This window comes from Dipodomys merriami, unplaced genomic scaffold (genome assembly GCF_024711535.1).
Source record: "Dipodomys merriami isolate MVZ:Mamm:240054 unplaced genomic scaffold, mDipMer1.0.p SCAF_6, whole genome shotgun sequence".
Taxonomy (NCBI): Eukaryota; Metazoa; Chordata; class Mammalia; order Rodentia; family Heteromyidae; genus Dipodomys; species Dipodomys merriami.
The window spans coordinates 38,532,450-38,552,244 of record NW_027206179.1 but is presented as its reverse complement, the minus strand read 5'-3'; the positions used below and the strand labels follow the sequence as shown (position 1 = coordinate 38,552,244).

At 40.8% G+C, this 19,795-nt stretch overlaps 1 protein-coding gene across 4 annotated transcripts in view; it reads left to right on the top strand.

Annotated features, from left to right (window-relative positions):
- Nucleotides 1–7,876: 7,876 nt before the first annotated feature.
- Uchl3 (ubiquitin C-terminal hydrolase L3) overlaps nucleotides 7,877–19,795 on the top strand; it is a 46,563-nt gene continuing 34,644 nt past the window's right edge. The window contains exons 1-2 of one of the 4 annotated variants that reach the window (XM_070002839.1): nucleotides 7,877–7,979; nucleotides 8,113–8,124. In XM_070002839.1, the coding sequence (XP_069858940.1) occupies nucleotides 7,938–7,979; nucleotides 8,113–8,124 (54 nt within the window). In that variant the 5' untranslated portion in view covers nucleotides 7,877–7,937. The remainder of the gene's footprint in view (nucleotides 7,980–8,112; nucleotides 8,125–19,795) is intronic. The other 3 variants (XM_070002841.1, XM_070002842.1, XM_070002840.1) reach the window with 3 other exon arrangements.

Here is a 19,795-nt window from a genome sequence, read left to right as displayed (position 1 = left end):
TTCCACTTCCGCCCCGCGCGGACAGGTCCATGCCGCGAACGTGGTGGGGGGGGGTGGAGGGAAGAAATAGAAATCTGTTTCATTCAGTTCTTGCCCGTAAACATCAGATTTAGGGATTTGCGTATATTTTCCAGAAAGTTTTGTGAGGAGAAAGACTGGAGAAAACTTAGTGTGTGCCTGTGGGACATGAAGCACTCATGAAATTTCGGGTGCCGTCTCCCCCATCTTTGGCGGGTTGGGCTCTTCCAGCCTGGGGCTCTCGTTGCAGAGACTGCGCAAGCGCAAACCTGTGACGGCGTCGATGTGGGTTTGAATTGGGGGCGCCCGGAGACGTCCGTGGTCGTAGATTTTTGTTTCGAGATTGAGATGTGAGAATGATAGTTATGTGACGAGCTTTCTCATCGTGATTTACTTTGTTCTCTTCCCTTCTCTCCGCTACATAGTCCCGCCCCAAACATCAACCTGACCACATGGGTCCCTTCTCATCCCCAAATGGATCCCTCCCAAAATGGTAGTTTGAATTTTTTTTTAACTTGCCACCTTTTGTTTTTAAATTTTAAAAAATCATCAGAAAAGCGGGAAGAAAATAGCACATTGAAAATGCTTGTCCATTCACTGGCTATCACTGTTGTACACATTTGCTTTAGCACTGCATGCATGCAGGGTGCTCCATCCCTGAGTATCTATCATCTAAGAATAAGGACCTGCTCCTAACTAACCACAGCCCTGTAGACTCAACATTGATTCAATATTATTTACCTAATAAGTAGGAAAACTAAAAGTTCACCAGTTGTCTCAACAATATTCTTGACAATAAATACCTACCCCAAACAAAATCAGAATAGAGTCGAGAGCTCCACCTGAATTTAGTGTTTATTCTCTAATCTAGAGCCACACTGGTAAGTTGGCAGAGTAGTGTTCCTCGCTGGTAGAGGACCTGCTTTTAGACTTTTAAGTTGTTGGCCAAACTCAATTCCCTGCAGTTCTTTTTCTCTTGCTCATTTTAGGTGATGATTGTCAGCTTCTATAGACCATTCATATTTTCCCCCTTTGTGCTTCCTACCCTAGTCTTTAAAACCAACCATTGTGAAGCACATGGGAAAGAGGAATCTATCTTGCCTTCAATCTCAACTCTCAGAAAAAGACTGATCTGTTTCATCACTTGCCCACCCTTTGGATTTAGGTTGATAGATTAGTGTTTTCATTCTGTGCCTCTCTGGTATGTCTGTAAGGGACAGTACTGTGTGATTGGTCAAGTCATTTGCAACAACAGGGATGAAGGATGTGGCCTACTAGAGAGAGAGGTACCGATGATGCAACACATCTCGGATGAAAAAACACAAGTGAAATGAAAACAATGTCTTCTGAACTTTTTCTATACTGTAGATACAGCTGTTGGTACCATACTGTGTCAACAGATGTAGTAGACAGAAAGTGGCCCTCCAAAGAGTTACTTCCTAATCTCCAGAATCTATGAGTATCTAATGTTCCATAGCATAGAAGGGAATTGCTAAGCAGCTGAATTTAAAAGGAGGAGATATTTCTGGATTACTTAAGTGTGAACAATATTGATGACAAGCATCCTTAAATGTGGGGTGTAGAGACAGATGACTTAAGAGTCAGAAAGAGTGTGTCACAGTGATGCCATGTGACAAAAAAACTCATCAGCCTTTGTTGAATTTATAGATAGAGGGAGACTAAGAACCAAACAATGCAGCTGCTTCTAAAAACTGGAAGGGGGGGGTGGGGAAATGGATTATCCCATTGATTACAGAAGAAGCATAGCCCTGTCTCTCTCCTCTCTCTTCCCCCACTTCTTTCTTCTTTTTTTTTTGTCAGTCATGGGGCTTGAACTCATGGCCTAGGAGCTGTCCCTGAGCTTTTTTGCTAAAGACCAATGCTCAACCACAGCACCACTTCTGTCTTTCTAGTGGTTAATTGCAGATAAGAATCCCACAGATTTTTCTGCCCAGGCTGGCTTTGAACTGCAATCCTCAGATCTCAGCCTCCTGGGTAGCTAGGATTACAGGCGCAAGCCACTGCTGCTCAGCTGTCAGTTTTTGTTTTTGTTTTTGTTTTTTTTTGCCAGTCCTGGGGCTTGAAGTCAGGGCCTGGGCACTATCCCTCAGCTTCTTTTGCTCAAGGCTAACACTCTATCACTTGAGCCACAACAACACTTCTGGCTTTTTCTGTTTATGTGGTGCTGAGGAATCAAACCTAGAGTGCTAGACAAGCACTCTACCATTAATCCACATTCTCAGTCTCAGCTGTCAGATTTTATTGAGCTCTACATTTCACATGATAGGAAAACAAGTCTATTTTATCTTAAATCACTGAATTTGCAGAGATTTGTTATAGTAACATTAGGAAACAAAGGTAGTGGAGGATATCAGTAAAGTGCTGGGAGCTTTAAATCAACCTTGGCTGAAATCTAAGTCCCTCTTCCATCACTATGCTGGGTGACTTCAGTAAAGTTAGTCTTTCTGAGCATACTCCACCCTCCTCACAGCAGTCTCCACCCAGTACCTGCAAAGAGCCAGGCTCTAAGCATGGCTCAAGACTCTTATCTCAAACTAGCAAACACTGCAAGTGGTACTATAACTCAAAGTGGTTCAGTGCTGGCCTTGAGCAGAAATGCTCAGGGACAGTGCCCAGGCCTTGAGTTCAAATCTCCTTGAATACCAACTGGGACAAGCCATCCCAGCAACGAGCACCTAGACTCAGCCAGTCTGGGGAACAAGGGACCATGGAGAGGAGTAAGAGGAGATGATGTCACATCAGCAACTTTGTGCCTGCCCTTTCAAAATTAACCAGAGCCTGAGGTCAATAGAAGTAAGAAGCCTGCCCATCCAATGTCTATACCTGTCTACTTATTAACTGGACAGGAATTTATATTCTTGTCTTTATCACTTGACTTCTCCTCTATCTAGTCACCAAATGTCAGAAGTAGCTAGGGACATTTCTACCAACATTTTTCAGCCCCAAGTCCTTCCTTTTGCCATTTATTTGCTCTCTGGAATTTTTTTTCCAGCCCCTCAATGCCTCATGAGACTTCTCCAGACTTCATCTAAGGACTCATGCCATCAAGGGACAGCTGCTGCTTGTTGCCTTCTCTGAGTGGGGACCAAATTCCAGCCTTTTACCTCTAATGTCAACGCCCCTTGTCAGCAGGAAGTAGCCAGAGAGAATCCATGCCCTATTTCATGATTATTAAAAGGCTAGAATGTAAGGTCTGCTCCTGGATGGCGAGCAGACTCCACCCTCCTCACAGCAAAGTCTCCACCCAGTACCTGCATTACCTAGGCAACTGGCACACCTGAAGAGGTCATGTCTGCATCTGCTGAGGTCACATCTGAATTTGATGTGGCCACACCTTTCTCAGCCCATACCCTAGATAAGTCCTAGCCCAGGCCCAGATGCCCTCTTTTCTAGCTCTTGTCTTTTCTAGCTCCTTTCTCTCTTTTCTAGCTCTTTTCTTTCTCTTTCCCAGCTCTTTCTCCCAGCTCTTTCTCTCCCAGCTCTTCCAGCTCTCTTTCCCAGGCCTTTCCCCAGTGTGCAGAGGGACCAAGATGGCCTGGTGCCAGCCAGAACGATGAATAAACCTACCCCTTACCTGAATACCACGTGCGTGGTGCTGTTCTTACTCTGCTAACTCTTTCTAAAAACCTAACAATTAGTATTTGTCACTCAGGGTTTCTATTAAAGTATAAATGGCATTATGTATAGATCATACAGCAAAGTTCCTCAACAAGATAAGTCCTGAATAAATACTATTATAAATAGCTATTGCTATCATCATCCTGGTACTTGATCCTCCACAGAAGTTATCTATCACATAGTCTTTTCATTTTAAACATGAGAAAACAGAGTTTCCAAAATGCTAAGCAACATCATCTAGCCCCCAGGAAAAACTTTAATCTTGTTTTAATTTAAAGTCTATGCACTAATTTCAGAGGCCTCCAATGAGATTCCAACACTCTGGTGTACTTGAAAGCCTTCCTAACTGCCTTTTATAAAATTTATTGCTATTATAAAGGTGATGTACATAAATCAAATAAAGAGTATATTTCTTTTTTGAAAATGTCACCCCTTCCCTCATTCTCTCCCAGTTTCCCCTCCCATCTATACCCAAAAGGTGTAAAGTTCATTTTTCACACAGTGTCCAGTGAGTACCATTGCTTTATTTGTTCACTCTTTGTCCCTCCATTTCTGTGCCTCTCTTTACACTCCTAACTTTTTGCTGAAAAAAAGTATTGTGTCGGTACTGCAGGCTATTAACAAAATATGAGCACTTTGTGTGTGTGTGTGTGTGTGTGTGTGTGTGTGTGTGTGTGTGTGTGTGTGTGTGTGTGTGTGTTTGTTATGGTTGCCATGGTTTGGTGGTAATTGACAGGTACCATAGACAAAGATGCAGAACTGGGGAATGAGCATGATAACATCTCCAGCATCCTAAAATTCTTTGCCTTTGACTGAATCAGGCCTATCTTATTATAGATATGATGCCTATTACCTATTATAGAGAACAACAACAAAGAAACTATGCCAGAAGCTCTGGAGTGTCAGCTGACCAAGCTAGTCAGTTTCATTGCAAGACAATAGCTTTCGAACTTTGGCTTAAAGGGACCTTCCAGATGCTTAAAAAAAAAAAAGATGACACAATAGAGGAAGTGCTTGGTTTATGGAAACACAGCAAGGTTATGATACTCATGATTTATAGTCAAGTAAGGAGAATTTGTATTATTTCATGCTGAGGACAGATGAGGGCAAATTATACAAGGCTTTGGAATGTTTCTAACCACATGAAGGCTATGTTTAGTGCTGTCAGTTTGGCCATGAGCACAAGATCAAGGCAGATGACAGGGTACGTACACATGCAGCAGAGTGACAGCAGAGACATTTTCCTCCTGAGATAATGCACTGACTTATCAAGGTGGTATGCCTTGAATGGGCTAGAGGTGAACCAAGATCCATCTCTTAGCTCTAGGGACAGCTGGGTGGACCTGAACCTAGAAGGCTTCCTGGGCTGGCTGCAACTGTGATGACAAACTTATAATAAATCGTGAAAACTCATGATTTCCTTAGCTCTCTTTCTGTGTGTGTGTATGTGTAGGTGTGTGTGTGTCTCTCTCCTCAGCTCTGAGTAGCTGGGTTAAAAATGTCTGGTACTGTTGAATTTGATCACATCTTAAACATGCTTTGTCCCAAGTTTAACAAATTAAAATTATATTGCACATCCTATCAGCTGACTTCTTCCAGTGATGGTTACCAAAATAGCAGTTGTGACTAAAGTCATTTTTACAGGAGCATGAATGAATGTAGAGTTCATAGCTATGAATACCTCTGGCTCTATACTTAGTATGTTTAATTGCCATTTAACATGTCTTTAACAATTATTCTGTGATTTGGCATAACAAAGAGTAACCAGTTATGAGATTAAACATGATGACAAAACAGTGGGTCGGTGCAGTGATACACGCCTATAATCTCAGTAAATGTAAGTATTTCCAAAGTGAAATATAGGTTAGGTATCTGTGAGCTTCTGGTCACATCATTTTCATCAGCTGATCAATATAGAATCTTGCTTTTTGTGTACTTCTTTGGAAAGACACAAGATAAATGGTAGACTCATTGACACTGAACTATGGCCAACAACATGAAAACTCAATGCTTATTTAAAAATACATTTGTTCTGTATAGTACATTTTAATTTTTTTATTCACTTGGGAATTGTGGCAGCATTGGAACTATACCCTGGTGCTATTCTAATCAGGAAATTCACCAACAAAAAGCACTAAGGCGGTGTGTGTGGCGGGGGAGGGGATGTAACACTAAACAGATCATGAAAAGGAAACTAACTTTTTACTATGAATACTGGAACAAAAAGTTAGTATTGTGCCTGGCTGAAGGATGCCATTTTAAGAGGGTTCCAAGTAAGGGTCATGAAAAAATACATTGATATTTGGCCCTATCTCTGATTTGAAGGAGTTAAGAGTTGTCTATGGTGCATTAGGGTGTTACATGGAGTATTATTCAGGCCATAGAGGAAAATCATAGTGTGGAAATTCCGAGATCAGGAGTAAGACCATTCTTAAAGGTAAGTGATTGTAAAACTTACCTCCAGGCATGCCACTGTGCCCTAGTAAAGACTAAGAACCTTCAAGTATAGTTGCCATGGTATGCCAACTGTTGCCAGAGTTGTGTAATCACAATATTCGATGGATATAGCAACAGTCCATCAGGTAGATAAAGAGAAATAAGAGTCAATGGGTTGGAAATACCAATGAAGTATAGGAATAGTTGACAGAAAAAAACATGACTGGCAGAGTTGGAAGTTCCCTAAGAAATGAGAGCCCCACCTCCCCGAATTCCCTCTTTTGTTTGAAGAATAGTAATAAATATTCTAGGCTATGTCAAACTTCTGGGGTCATGACCCATGACTCTTGCTCATCAAAACCATTAGAACAGTATTTCTTTTTTTTAATTTTTATTTATTTTTTATTGTGAAAATACTGTACAGAGGGGTTACAATTACATGGGCAAGATAATGAGTACATTTCTTTAGAACAGTATTTCTTGAATCTGTTTCTGTCTCTCCATGTCTATGATAGATACTGCCTTAACTCTCTCAGTATTTTTACTTTGCAATTTTCTCCCATTCTTGGCAAATATATTTCTATGTATTTGATCATATCATTCATTGCTAAAGAAAAATGTTTTTAATGGTGCTGGGGATCAAACCCAGGGCTTTATGTATGCTACTCAAATGGTCTACCACTGAGCTACTTCTCTAGCCCTATTACTTTAATATTTTGGACATCTATTATATATCAGCCCCAGAGAATCAACGTGTATTTCAGATTTTTTTTTTTGACGGTCGTGGGGCCTAAACTCTGGGTCTGGGCACTGTCCCTCAGCTCTTCAGCTCAAGGCTAGCGCTCTACCATTTGAGCCACAGCACCACTTCCGGCTTTTTCTGCTTATGTGGTGCTGAGGGCCTCATGCATGCAAGGCAAGCACCCTACCACTGAGCCACCTTCCCAGCCCCAATTTCAGATATTTTAATATGCGTTTTTCCTGCTTATAAACCTCTAGTATCACTTGTAACCAGGCTCTACCGCTACAGACTACTTTCCCTTCTGCAGAGAATTCTGCTGGCCTGGCTACTGTCTATTACTATCTATGAAGGTTTTAGTCCAGGAATCCACTTTCTCTAAGAAGCCTTCTGGACATTCTTTCCCCTTTGTTCTTCTCTACCTGTAAATACAGCACAATTCACCCCACCACTACATATGTACCATATTTTCTTGTGACTTGCCAGCCTTTACTGTAGGTTTGTTTGTTTGTTTTTCTTGCCAAGCAGAGCCGAATATATACATATATATTCCACTCTGCAAAAGCATGTAAGGACAACGCATCACTTCTGTACCGTTATCCTGGAACAGAGGACCACAATTGCAAGGAATCATCCTGTGGCCTTGTTGCATTTGATGGCTAGCGTCCTGGTACCTCCTGGCAGAATAGAACTCAACTCCGCGCCCCCTAGCGCCCCGTTCTTGCACTGCAACCAAGGGAAGGCGCCAGCAAGCACGCGGTCTTAGGCCAACACGTGGCGCATGCGTAGAACGCAAGCGCTCAGTTTGGTTAGGAAGAGTTCAAGTGTGAGGGGAGCTCACTGTCAATTTAGAGGTTTTCTTTTTCTCAGAACAGGGATGCCAGCACTCCTTCTCTTTCATGTGGGTGTCCACAGACACCATAAGACTTGACACGTCTCTGTAGTTACGGATGCAGGGGTCGGGGCCCGCCGGGCGCCCCTCCGTCCTGCGGCACCCCTCCGGCGGAGCGGTGGTTGGGACCGTCCCGGGTCAAGGCGCGCGGGGGCGGAAGCGGCGGCGACGGCGGCGGCTGTCAGTGGCGGCGAGGGGCTGGGCGGAGCGGCCATGGAGGGTCAGCGCTGGCTGCCGCTGGAGGCCAATCCCGAGGTGAGCGCGGCTGGGATCCGAGTGCGGGGCGGCGTGGGGGAGAGGGGGCCCCAGCCGGGGGCCGAGGGAGCCGGGCTGCCGCAGCGGGGCGGCGCGATGGTGTCTGAAGTCGTGTTCTCTTGTGTCGTTTCAGGTCACCAACCAGGTGAGTGAGATGTCCGTCGCTGGGGACCCCGGCGTCCGGGCCGCCCTTCTCGGCCTGCTTCCCCGCCGGCATCGCCTCCACCTCCGCCGCCCGCCCTTGTGTGTGTGCTGGGGGGGGGGGCAGGGAGGGGGGGCGTCTGGAGCTGGATTCTTTAGGCCATCTGGGTTACCTGGCTCCCCAGCCGGGTACCCGAGCCCGGGCGGCTCCCCACCCCCTTCGTCCCCCCCCCCCCCCACCTGAGCCTCCAGGGAAGGACTCTGGCCTCACGCCTTGTGTTCTGGTCCCTCCCTCTCCGTGTGGACTTGAACCAAGGCTGATTCCATTAATTGTCCTCCCTCAGCATCTTCATCTCGGGTGACTAATTTGCCAACCCTTCACCTGACACCAAGCTGGGTGAACTCGCCCACCCAGTCTTGGTAATCTCCTCCACCGCCTGTGCTGTGAAATCTTCCCTCCAGTCATTTCTCTCTGGCCCCGTCGGGTCACCTCGCTTCCCCGCCACGCCCCCTTTCTCTTCCCGTCCTGGGGGGGGGGGGTATGGGACGGGGGAAACTACTTTTTGACGCAGCTTAGCTTAATACCTCCCCCACGTCGTACTTTTCAGAGTTTGTTTGGAGTGGGAGGGATGCAGGGACCGCTTGCCACGGCTTTGGATTTCCTTAGGTGTGCCTTGTCTTACCCTGTTAAAATTCTCCATGCCCGTTTTATCACAGGATATGCTCTCTACCTTCAACCGTCCTTTTCAACATCAAGGACTAAAAACTTATTCTATACTTTAAAAAAAAATGACTGTGTGCTTTAAGAATTTCTGAGGCTGGGTGCGGTGGCACAGCACTAATCCTAGTATTTTTTTCAATTATTGATTTTCCATCCCGCCCCCCCCCTCTGTTTTCCTCCCCCTCTCTCTCCTCCCCTATTATCGTTAAGTAGTTCTACACAGGAGTTGCTTTTTAACAAAACAGTTAAAAGGACAGTATATCTTGATCAGTGTTACCCCTTTCAACATGCTTTCCCAGTGTTTGTTAACCCTGCACTCAGTAGGCAGAGGCAAGAGGATCACCATATTTAGGCCAGTGTGGGTTATAGAGCAAGATCTTGTCCCAAAAAGCCAAAATAAAAATATAAGTTAGCGTTTTGTTTTCAAAAGTGTAAGTTAAGTAGAGTATTTTAGTGTAAGCCTTTGTTTCTTATTTAGAATATTGTATATGTGATTATTACTTTTTAATCTCCTTGGTAACCTAAAAATCTACGTTGTGTATTATTCTGTTCTTACTATTTCCTATGGATACTGCTTTTTTTTTTTCTTGACCAATACCACACTATTTTGATTACTCTAGTTTTATAGTAAGTCTTCCTTGTGGCAGATACTATGAATCCCAATTTTGATCTTTTCCAAAATTATTTAGGTTCCTGCCTTATGCCTATAAGCCTAGCTACTCAGTTATTTTGCCTTTATATATTTTTGAATTAGCTTACCAGTTTCAGTTAAAGTCCTGTTGTAAACTGGTTGCTGGTGGCTCATGCCTGTGATCTTAGGAGGATGAGATATGAGATTCTCCGTTCAAAGACAGCCCTGGTAGTAAAGTCCAAGACTCTTTATCTTCAATTAACCACCTGAAAACCATAAGCCCTGTTGTGATTTTGGTGGTGAGTGTGTGATCTCTACAGATACACTTTGGGAAAGTGTCTTAACAATACTGACTCTTATAATCTATACAGGACTCATGCTTCATTTACATAGGTCTACTTTATTTAAGCAGGGTTTTGTAGTTTTAGTATGTAGCTCTTAGACATGTCTTATTTATATTTGTCTCTGGTGATTTTTGAGTGTTGTTGTAAATTGCACTTTTGAAAAACAGTTTTGAGATGCTGTATATAAAAATAACATTAAAAATTGAATTAGTGATATTTGCAGTGTAAGAGGGCTTCATTGTGATATTTCTGTACAAAAGTCATGTGCTCTTTGAACATATATACCCCCTCTACCTTCTTACCATTTATCCCCTTTCTCTGTCCCCTGTTCAAACAGTGTTTGGTGGATTTCACTATGCTATCATAAAGCGTGTGTGTATGTGTGTGTGTGACATCCTCTAAATACCTCTTTCACCCCTTCCTCCTTCCTGGTGGTCCCCTCTTAGATATCCCCTGGTTATAATCATGATTCATTAACATTGCTATTGTTGACATCAGCATTTTAGGTTTATACAAGTAAGTGACAACATGACATATAGCATTTTGAGCTTGGCCTGTCTGCTCAATCTGATGAATTCTGGTTGCATCTATTTTCCTGAAAATCATTCAGTTTCAATTTTCTTTGTGGAAGAGTAATATTTCATGATGTGTGTGCGTGCATGTGTGTGTATGTGCATGCATATGTATTTATCCATTCGTCAGTTGTTGGACACTTTGATTCCACAGTTTGGCAATTGTGAACTGAGCTTCAATGAACATGAATATGAAGATACATGAATGTGTCTTTCTGATATACTGGATTTAGTCTCCTTTTGTTATATGCCCGAGAGTGGCATGATAGAGTTATAAGGTAGGTCTATTTTTAGATTTTTAAGGAACCTCCATATTGTTATCTATAGTGGTTGCAGTACTTTTACATTTGCACCCGTAATGTATGGGAGTTGCTTTTTTTTTTGACCACTTCCTCTCTATCTTTGATGTTTGTTGGATGATTGCCATTCTGGGTGAGGTGAGATGGAATCTTAGTCCAGTTTTAATTGCATTTTTTTTTAATGGCTAAGGATATCGACCATTTTTTTACATGTTAGCCATTTGTATTTCTTTTGTAAACTCTATTCACTTTATTTGCCCATTTACCAATTGGATTATTCTTTTGCTATTTAACTTTGGAACTCTTTGTATATTCTGGATATTAATCCTCTATCGATTGAATAGCTGGATACAACGTCATATATTAAAGAAATTGGTTGCTGGGTGCTGGTAGCTCACGCCTGTAATCCTAGCTACTCAGGAGGCTGACATCTGAAGATTGAGGTTTGAAGCCAGCCTGGGCAGAAAAGTTCCCATGAGACTCATGTCTCCAATTAACCACTCAAAAACCAGAAGTGGTACTGTGGCTCAAGTAGTAGAGCACTAGCCTGAGCATAAAGAAGCTCAGGGACAGTGCCCAGGCCCTGAGTCCAAGCCCCACAACCGACTAAAATAAAATGGTTAAGTTTATACCTTATTTTGGAGGGCCATTATGAATGATTGTGTTCCTGATTTCCTTTCTCATCCTATTTATTGCTGATATATGACAAAGCTACTGTAAAAAGCTATTTTTTTAAATGTTATCAGATACAGTGCAGCTATATATATATGTGTGTGTATATATATGTATGTGTATATATATATATATATATATATATATATGTAAAGGTATAATATATTCTGATCAAGAACTGCATATTCACATATTGAAAAGGTGACTTATCATTCAAAACCAATCACTTAGCTACTTAGGAGGTTGAGGTTGGAGAATCCCACTTCAAAGCCTGGGCAGACAAATCCAGACTTGTTTCCAGGTAACCAGCAAAAGCCAGAATTGGAAGCATGGCTCAAGAGTAAAGTATTCATTGTTAGTGAAAAGGCCAGGTGAGAGCTCCAGGCCCTGAGTTCAAGCCCTAGTACTGGCACCAAAAAAAAAAACATCGGTCATATCAGTAGACTTAAAAAACAAAACTTTCCAAATGATGTTTACTGTTTTAATGAATATAAGTTTATAACTGAGAACATGTTTTGTGACTCAGTTGTTTATTTGACCTCATTTGATATTGATAAACTAAAAAAATATTCACTTATTCCATTAAGGAAATACTTTGAAGGTGTCTTTCATAGTGTCAGTTGTCTGAACAGCAACAGTTATGCGTTGATTTGTTGTTGGTCGTGGGGCTTGAACTCTGGGCCTGGGCGCTGTCCCTCAGCTCTTCAGTTCAAGGCTAGCGCTCTACCACTTGAGCCATAGCACCACTTCTGGTTTTCTGAATGGTTTATTGGAGATAAGAGTCTCATGGACTTTCCTGCCCAGGCTGGCTTTGAACCCTGATCCTCAGATCTCAGCCTCCTGAGTAGCTAGGATTACAGGCGTGAGCCACCAGCACCTTCCGTTGATGTTTTAAGAGATTTATTGTTTTGTACTTTTGATCTAATGGAAACGCAGAAACAAGTAAATCATTATGTTATAGGAACAATGAAAAAAATAGTGTGGGGCTGGGAAGGTGGCTCAGTGGTAGAGCGCTTGCCTTGCATGCATGAGGCCCTGGGTTTGATTCCTTAGCACCACATAAGCAAAAAGAAAAAAAGCCGGAAGTGGCTCAAGTGGTAGAGCGCTAGCCTTGAGCTGAAGAGCTGAGGGACAGCGCCCAGACCCAGAGTTCAGGCCCCATGACTGGACCCAAAAAAGAAAAAAAAAGAAAAAAATAGTGTTATGGAAACCTAATAGATTGGATAGTAACAGGAGCTAGAGTCCTCTCTGAGGTGACATAAACAGCAAAAAGTTGCTACTGAGTATTTGATTGATTTGATCGTATCTTATGTCTGACATGCTTTTGTATGCTTCAGTTTTGAATTTTTTTCTTAATTGGCCATGGTGGTGTGTATACACGTGTGTGTGTGTGTGTGTGTGTGTGTGTGTGTGTGTGTGTGTGTGTGTGTGTGTGTGTGTGTGTGTGTGTGTGTGTGTGTGTGTGTGTGTGTGTGTGTGTGTGTGTGTGTGTGTGTGTGTGTGTTTGTATTCTGTAATCCCAGCACATGGGAGGCTGAGGCAATAGAACTGAATTCAAGGCCAGCTCGGGCTACATTATATAATGAGACTCCATCAAATTTTTATTTTTCTTTACTAAAGGAATAATGTAGTTTTTCTTTTTTTCCCTTCCTTCCTTCCTTCCTTCCTTCCTTCCTTCCTTCCTTCCTTCCTTCCTTCCTTCCTTCCTTCCTTCCTTCTTCCTCCTTCCTTCCTTCCTTCCTTCCATTTCTTTCTTTCTTTCTTATTTTTTTTTTTTCTGGTTCTGGGGCTTGAACTCTTGAACTGTCCTTGAGCGTTTGTGCTCAAGGTTAGTGCTCTGCCACTTGAGCTACAACTCCACTTCCAGCTTTTTGGTGGTTGTAATAGACTTTTCTGCCCAGGCTGGCTTTGAACTGTATTCCTCAGATCTCAGTCTCCTGAGTAGCTAGAATTACAGGCATCAGCCACTGACACCCAGCCAAAAATGTGGTTTTAATAGGAGAATGTGCAGGTATCTAAGGCATAGTTCATTTTGTGATTAGTTCTTTATTCTCTAATGTGTTTTATACAGAATAGAAAATAGAAAATGAAAAGAAATGTAATGACTTTTATTTGTAGACTTAGTAAACTCTAATGATACCCATCCTCACCTTTTCTCTTTTTGTTTTTGTATTTGTTTTAGACAAATTGCATGTAGTAATTTAATCCTTATAACAATTTTAGGAGATTAGGAGTGATTACAAGAAATTGAGAAACTGAGGTACAGATAGATTAGACAACTTCCCTTGGTCTTAGAAGTAGTATATTTGGTGATTAAGATATTTATTGTTTTGTGTTTTTAATCCAGAGAAAAGTATGTACTTACCTACTGAGCCTGACGTACCTGGCCTGTCCCCATCTTTTCCTTATTTGCTGAACCTAAGAGGATCATAAAATATCTTATCACCATCTGGTAGTTGTGTGTCTCACTGACTTAGTTTGAGCAAGTACTGTTTTATTCTGTAATGCTGCTTGGTGCTGCACAAGACCAGAACTGGCAAAAGTGAAAGAAAATAAGAGAGAAAGAAAGAAAGAGGGAAAGAAAGAAAGAAAGAGGGAAAGAGAAAGAAAGAAAGAATGAAAGAAAAGAGAAAGAGAAAATTTCTCACCTCCTCTGATTATTTTCAGGTATTGTCATCATTATTACTCATTACTTCCAGTGCTCATGTCTTAACATGACTCTTCTTCTCAACTGCCCTGTTTTGAAGAGGCCATAGTGTATCGATATGATTTTTAAATCTCTGCTCTAGTTGGGCATGGTAGTTTGCTGAGAGTGGGGGGGAGGTGGACTTATAGTTCCAAGTCAGCCCAGGCAGAAAAAGTCTGAGAGATTTCATCTTTATGGACGAAGCTGGGTGTGGTCATCTATGCCTGTCATCTCAGCTATGGAAAAGTGGAGAAAATAGGAGACCATTAGAGTTCAGAGAGGGGTTGGGGATATTGCATAGTAATGCAGAGTGAGTGTGTATATTCAGAATGTGGAAGGCCTTTGTAAGTGATTTTTTTTTTCTGTTTTTAACTTTTTCCTTTTTGACTTTATTTATGGGTAAATAATTCTCCCTAGTGCCACATTTTCTTTATCCATTTATCAGCTTATGGACACCTAGGCTGATTTCATGTTTTGACTTTTGTGAAGAATGCTGCTATAAACCTGGATGTGCAGGTGTGTTGACTATATATTGACTTAAATTCCTCTGGATCTGTTTCCAGGAGTTGATATAGCAGGATCATCTGGTAGTTCTATCCTGTTTGCTTTTTTTCCATTTTTTTTTTCTTTTTTTTGGCTGGTCCAGGGGCTTGAACTGAGGGCTTGGGCACTGTCCCTGAGCTCCTTTTGCTCAAGGCTAATATTCTACCACCTGAGTCATAGTGCCACTTCTGACTTTTTCTCTTTATGTGGTACTGAGGACTCGAACCCAGGGCTTCATGCATGCTAGGCAAGAAGTCTATTACTAAGCCACATTCTCAGCGTATTCTCAGTTTTTGTCTTTGTTTTTAAAGACCCTCATATTGATTTCCATAGTAATTACACTAATTTACATTCTTTTTTTAGTATTTGGAACTCTGTACATATCCTGGGTATTAATCCTTTATCTGATGAGTAGCAGATTTTCTGCCATTTTGTACATTTTCTTTCTTTCTTTCTTTCTTTTTTTATTGGTCATGGGACTTGAACTCTGGGCCTGGGCGCTATCCCTCAGCTTTTCAGCTCAACGAGAGTGCTCTACCACTTGAGCCACAGTGCAACTTCTGGTTTTCTGAGTAGATAAGAGTCTCTCGGACTTTTCTGCTCAGGCTAGCTTTGAACATCGATGCTCAGATCTCAGCCTCCTGAGCAGCTAGGATTACAGGCATGAGCCACTGACACCTGGCCATACATTTTCTTTTGATTCTGGAAATTGTTTCTTTTCTGTTCAGAAGCTTTTTAATTTGATGCAGTTCTATAGCCACTTCTTTTATGATATTGACCAATGTTTTAGAGTATTATGAAAATTAGTGAGCTAATCAGTGAGAATATTTTGTTTGCTTTAGGACTCAGAATTTAAACTAGAAAATTCAGACTAGTAGGAGAGGTTCCCTTTCTTCTGCTTGATATGAATAAGATGCTTTTACTTAAGTATGTAGAGTTGATTTTCTAAATAAATAAATAAATACACACACACACACACACACACACACACACACACACACACACATATAAAATTTGTGAGTAGTTGGGAAAAATTTTGGGGAATACTGTACCTGCCCTGGCTAGCTTCAAACCACAATCCTCATATCTCAGCCTCCTGAGTAACTAGGAGTAAGCCACCGGTGCCTGACTTAATATATTTTTGTGTGTGTGTGTGTGTGTATGTGTGTATGTGCCCCAATCCTGGGGCTTGAACTCAGAGTCTAGGCATTGACCCTTAGCTTTTGGACTCAAGGCTAGCACTCTACCACTTGAGCACACATCTCCACTTCTAGCTTTTTGGTGGTTAACTTGAGATAGGATTCTGCCCAGGCTGGCTTTGAACTGTGATCCTCAGATCTTAGCCACTTAGTATCTGGGATTGCAGGTGTGATACTGGTGCCTGGCTTCATCCTGTATTCTTGAAGTAAAAATAGAGTGATGCATTCTTTTAAATTATGTTTTATTATATTTAAGTAGTTGTACAAAGGAGTTACCATTCAACAAATCAATTTATAAGTCAGATGCATCTTCTTAAAAAATTCTTTATTGTTGTAAAGGTAATATACAGAGGGGTTACAGAAACATAAGCACATTTCTTTTTGAACAATGTCACCCTTTCCCTTGCACTCTCCCAGTTTCCTCTTCTTGTCCCCTGTGTAGTTCATTTTCTTTTTGCCTTTAATTTAAATTTTATTGTAAAGATGATGTACAGAGGGCTTACATTTACATAAATAAGGTAATGAGTACATTTCTTTTTGAACAGTGTTATCCCCCTCCCTCATTATCTCCCACTTTTTCCCCTGCAGTTCCCCTACACCCCCCCCCCCCAAATTGTAAAGGTCATTTCCAACATAATGTCTAGTGAATATCACTGTTGAATTGGTTCACCCATTGTCCTACCATTTCTGGGATTCCCCTTTCCTTGCCCAAATCAGATAAACTTATATACAAGACAGAATACAGAAATAAAAAACTGACAACAGGGAATAAACCAAACAAGGAAGAAATAACTGCAATCACTACAATTTAAAAAAACCTTGTTTCCATTTCTTGAAGTTCATTTTGATAAGTATCATTTTATATGGTTATATGTGCATAGCTATTGAGCCATTGTGATCTCTCCTAAGAATATCCTCCTTTGTTCACAGTGTTCAAATCCTTAGAGTGCTGTTTAATCATGTCTAATTGTAATTATGTCTTTTACTATCCATTGGATTAACTTGTAGATTTGTAGATATATTCTAGTTATTACAAATGAGGGAAATAATGCAGCCTATATTTCTTTAGGTCTGGCTTGCTTTGCTTAATATAATATTTTCCAAGTCTTTCCATTTCCTTACAAATGGGGCAATGTCATTCTTTCTTAGGATGCATAGAATTCCACTGGGTGTGTATACCACATTTTCTTGATCCAGTGTGGGCTTCTTTGTGATCATTTGGGTAAATGCCTAGGAGCAGGATTGCTGGGTTTTAGGGAAACTCTATGTTTAGTCTTTTGAGGAACCTCCATACTCTGCTTTTTAGAGTTGCTGAACAAGTTTACATTCCAACCAAAAGTGTAGTATCATTTCAACATCTGTTATTTCTAGTTTACTTGATAACAGCCATTTTAACTGGGGGGAGGTGGAATCTCAATGTTGTTTTGATTTGTGTTTCTTTTATGGCCAGAGATGTTGACCATTTCTTCATGTGTCTGTTGGCCATTCTTATTTTGTTCAGAGAAGTCTAAGTTTTTAGCCTACTTGTTAATGGGGTTGTTGTTTTTTTGAGGATTTGTTTTTTGGGGGTTTAATTTTTTGAGCTCTTTTTTTTTTTTTTTTAGTATATTTTAGATATGTAGCCTTTGTTTGGTGCATAACTAGTAAAGATCTCCCATTCTATGGGCTTTCTGTTTATCTTGCTAGCTATGTCCTTTGCCATGCAGTAACTCTTCAGTTTGATACAATCATTTATCCTCCAGCCTTTCTTTAATTTGTTGTGTTTCTGGATCTTTATCTAGGACCTGTGCCAAAGAGTCCTAGTGTTAATATTTTCAGGGTATCTGGTCTTACAGTGAGGTCTTTTATCCATTTGGAATTGATTCTGGTGCAGTGTGATATATAAGGATCTAACTTCAGTTTTCTGCTGGTGTATAGCCAATTCTGCCAGCACCATTTGTTGAAGAAGCTATCTTTCTTCCATCCTGTATTTTTCCGCTCCTTTATCAAAGATTAGGTGGCTGTAGGTCTGTGGGCTCATTTCTGGGTCTTCGGTTCTGTTCCATTGGTCCTTAGGCCAGTTCTTGTGCCAATACCAAACTGTTTTTATAACTACAGCTTTGTAATAGAGTTTGAAGTTTGGTATTGCTATTCCTCCAGCACTGTTCTTTCTGCTGTTCGCTGATCTTCCATTAGTCCATATGAACTTTTGGATTGTTTCTTCTGTATCACTGAAGAATGTTACTGGGATTCTGATGGGGTTTGCATTGAATTTGTAAATAGCTTTGGGCAGTATTGCCATTTTCATGATGTTAATCCTCCCCATCGAGGAGCATATGGGGAGTTTCTCTATTTCCTTAAACTGCTTTAAGTCAAATTCATCTTTCCTGTCATCATTCTCTCCGTTTCATCCTACCTCTCCCCTTAATTTTCTTAGTTTCATAGGATATGCATTGAATATTATGGCTGCAATCCACCACCACCCCCATTTCATTTGCCTACCCTCTTCCCATTGACCTTCACCTGCACACACATCTTTCAATTGCCAGTTTCCTGGCATTCATTTTTATATTCATTCACTATGAGTTAGGTTTCATTTTTTTGTTTTTTGTTTTTTGTGCTTGTCCTGGGGCTTGAACTCAGAGCCTGGGCACTTTCCCTGAACTGTTTTGTTCAAGACTAGTGCTGTATCACTTTTGCCATGGTTCTACTTCTGGCTTTTTGGGTGGACATAAGAATCTCATAGACTTTTCTGCCTGGGCTGGCTTTGAATCATGATCTTCAGATCTCAGGCTCCTTAGTAGCTAGGATTACAGGTATTAGCCCCTGGCAGCAGGCCAGTAAGTTAGTTTTTCTAAAGAATTACACCACTTGAATTCTTCTCTACAAATACCATGCTTTGATTAATACTTTTATGTACATTTGCATTCTATCCCATATGTATTTATTTATATATTTATAAATTAGATCTAGCTTTCATATATGAAAGAAAACATGCATCTGTTGTCTCTTAGCCTGATTTACTTCATGTAACATTTTTTCCAGGTCCATCCATTTCTTTGCAAAAGATGCAATATTTTTCATAATGCATAAAATTTTATTGAGCATACAGACCATATTTTCTTGATTCGTTTGTCTATTGAAGGGAATTTGGGCTGATTCTATACCTTCACTGTGGTGAATAATGCAACAGTGAGTGAACATGGTTGTGCATGTGTCTAAAGCCACAGAGTAAACTATATCTTGATGTGTAATCTTTCGGATAAATGTCCAAGAGTGATTTTGCAAGATCATAGGGTAGTTCTATGTTTAGTTTTTGGAAGAATTAGCAAACTACTTTCCAGAGTAGCGTACCAGTTTACATTCCCACCAATAGTGCATTAGGGTTACAGTTATGCATTTTTAATATGACTTTTGTTTCCTATGTTCCTGTTTCTTAGCCTATCATCTAAAACCTCATTTGTGATGGTATATAAAAGTCATCTACTTCTTTCAATATAAATATTATTCTCATTGTTTTTCTTTTTCACATTATGATAGGTTGTGTTCTCATGTTTCATTTTCCAATAAAATCATTAGAGTTTTAAAAACTACGCTTACGTGGCAGTAGTTTTACAGATGTAATTGAAACAATGGGATTGAGTAACTTTCACGGTGTCTATACTAGAGGTCAAGAGGCCTGTTGTTTACTTCTAATCACAAGCATTTTCTGGTATTCACATAAGGGGATTGTTTCAGATTACATGACTTTTTGTACACTGAGATATTAATTAGCTAACTAAATTTCAGACATTGCTTTTGGTAAGCAGGATAAGCTATTGACTTAAGTAAAATCTGTTAGATAGAATAATTCATTGTTTACTAGAACTTTGATATTCTGCCAGATAAACTTGTATATATTTGTTCTAATTTTTTTTTTTTTTGGGTCCGGTCATGGGGCCTGAACTCTGGGTCTGGGCGCTGTACCTCAGCTCTTCAGCTCAAGGCTAGCACTCTACCACTTGAGCCACAGCGCCACTTCCGGCTTTT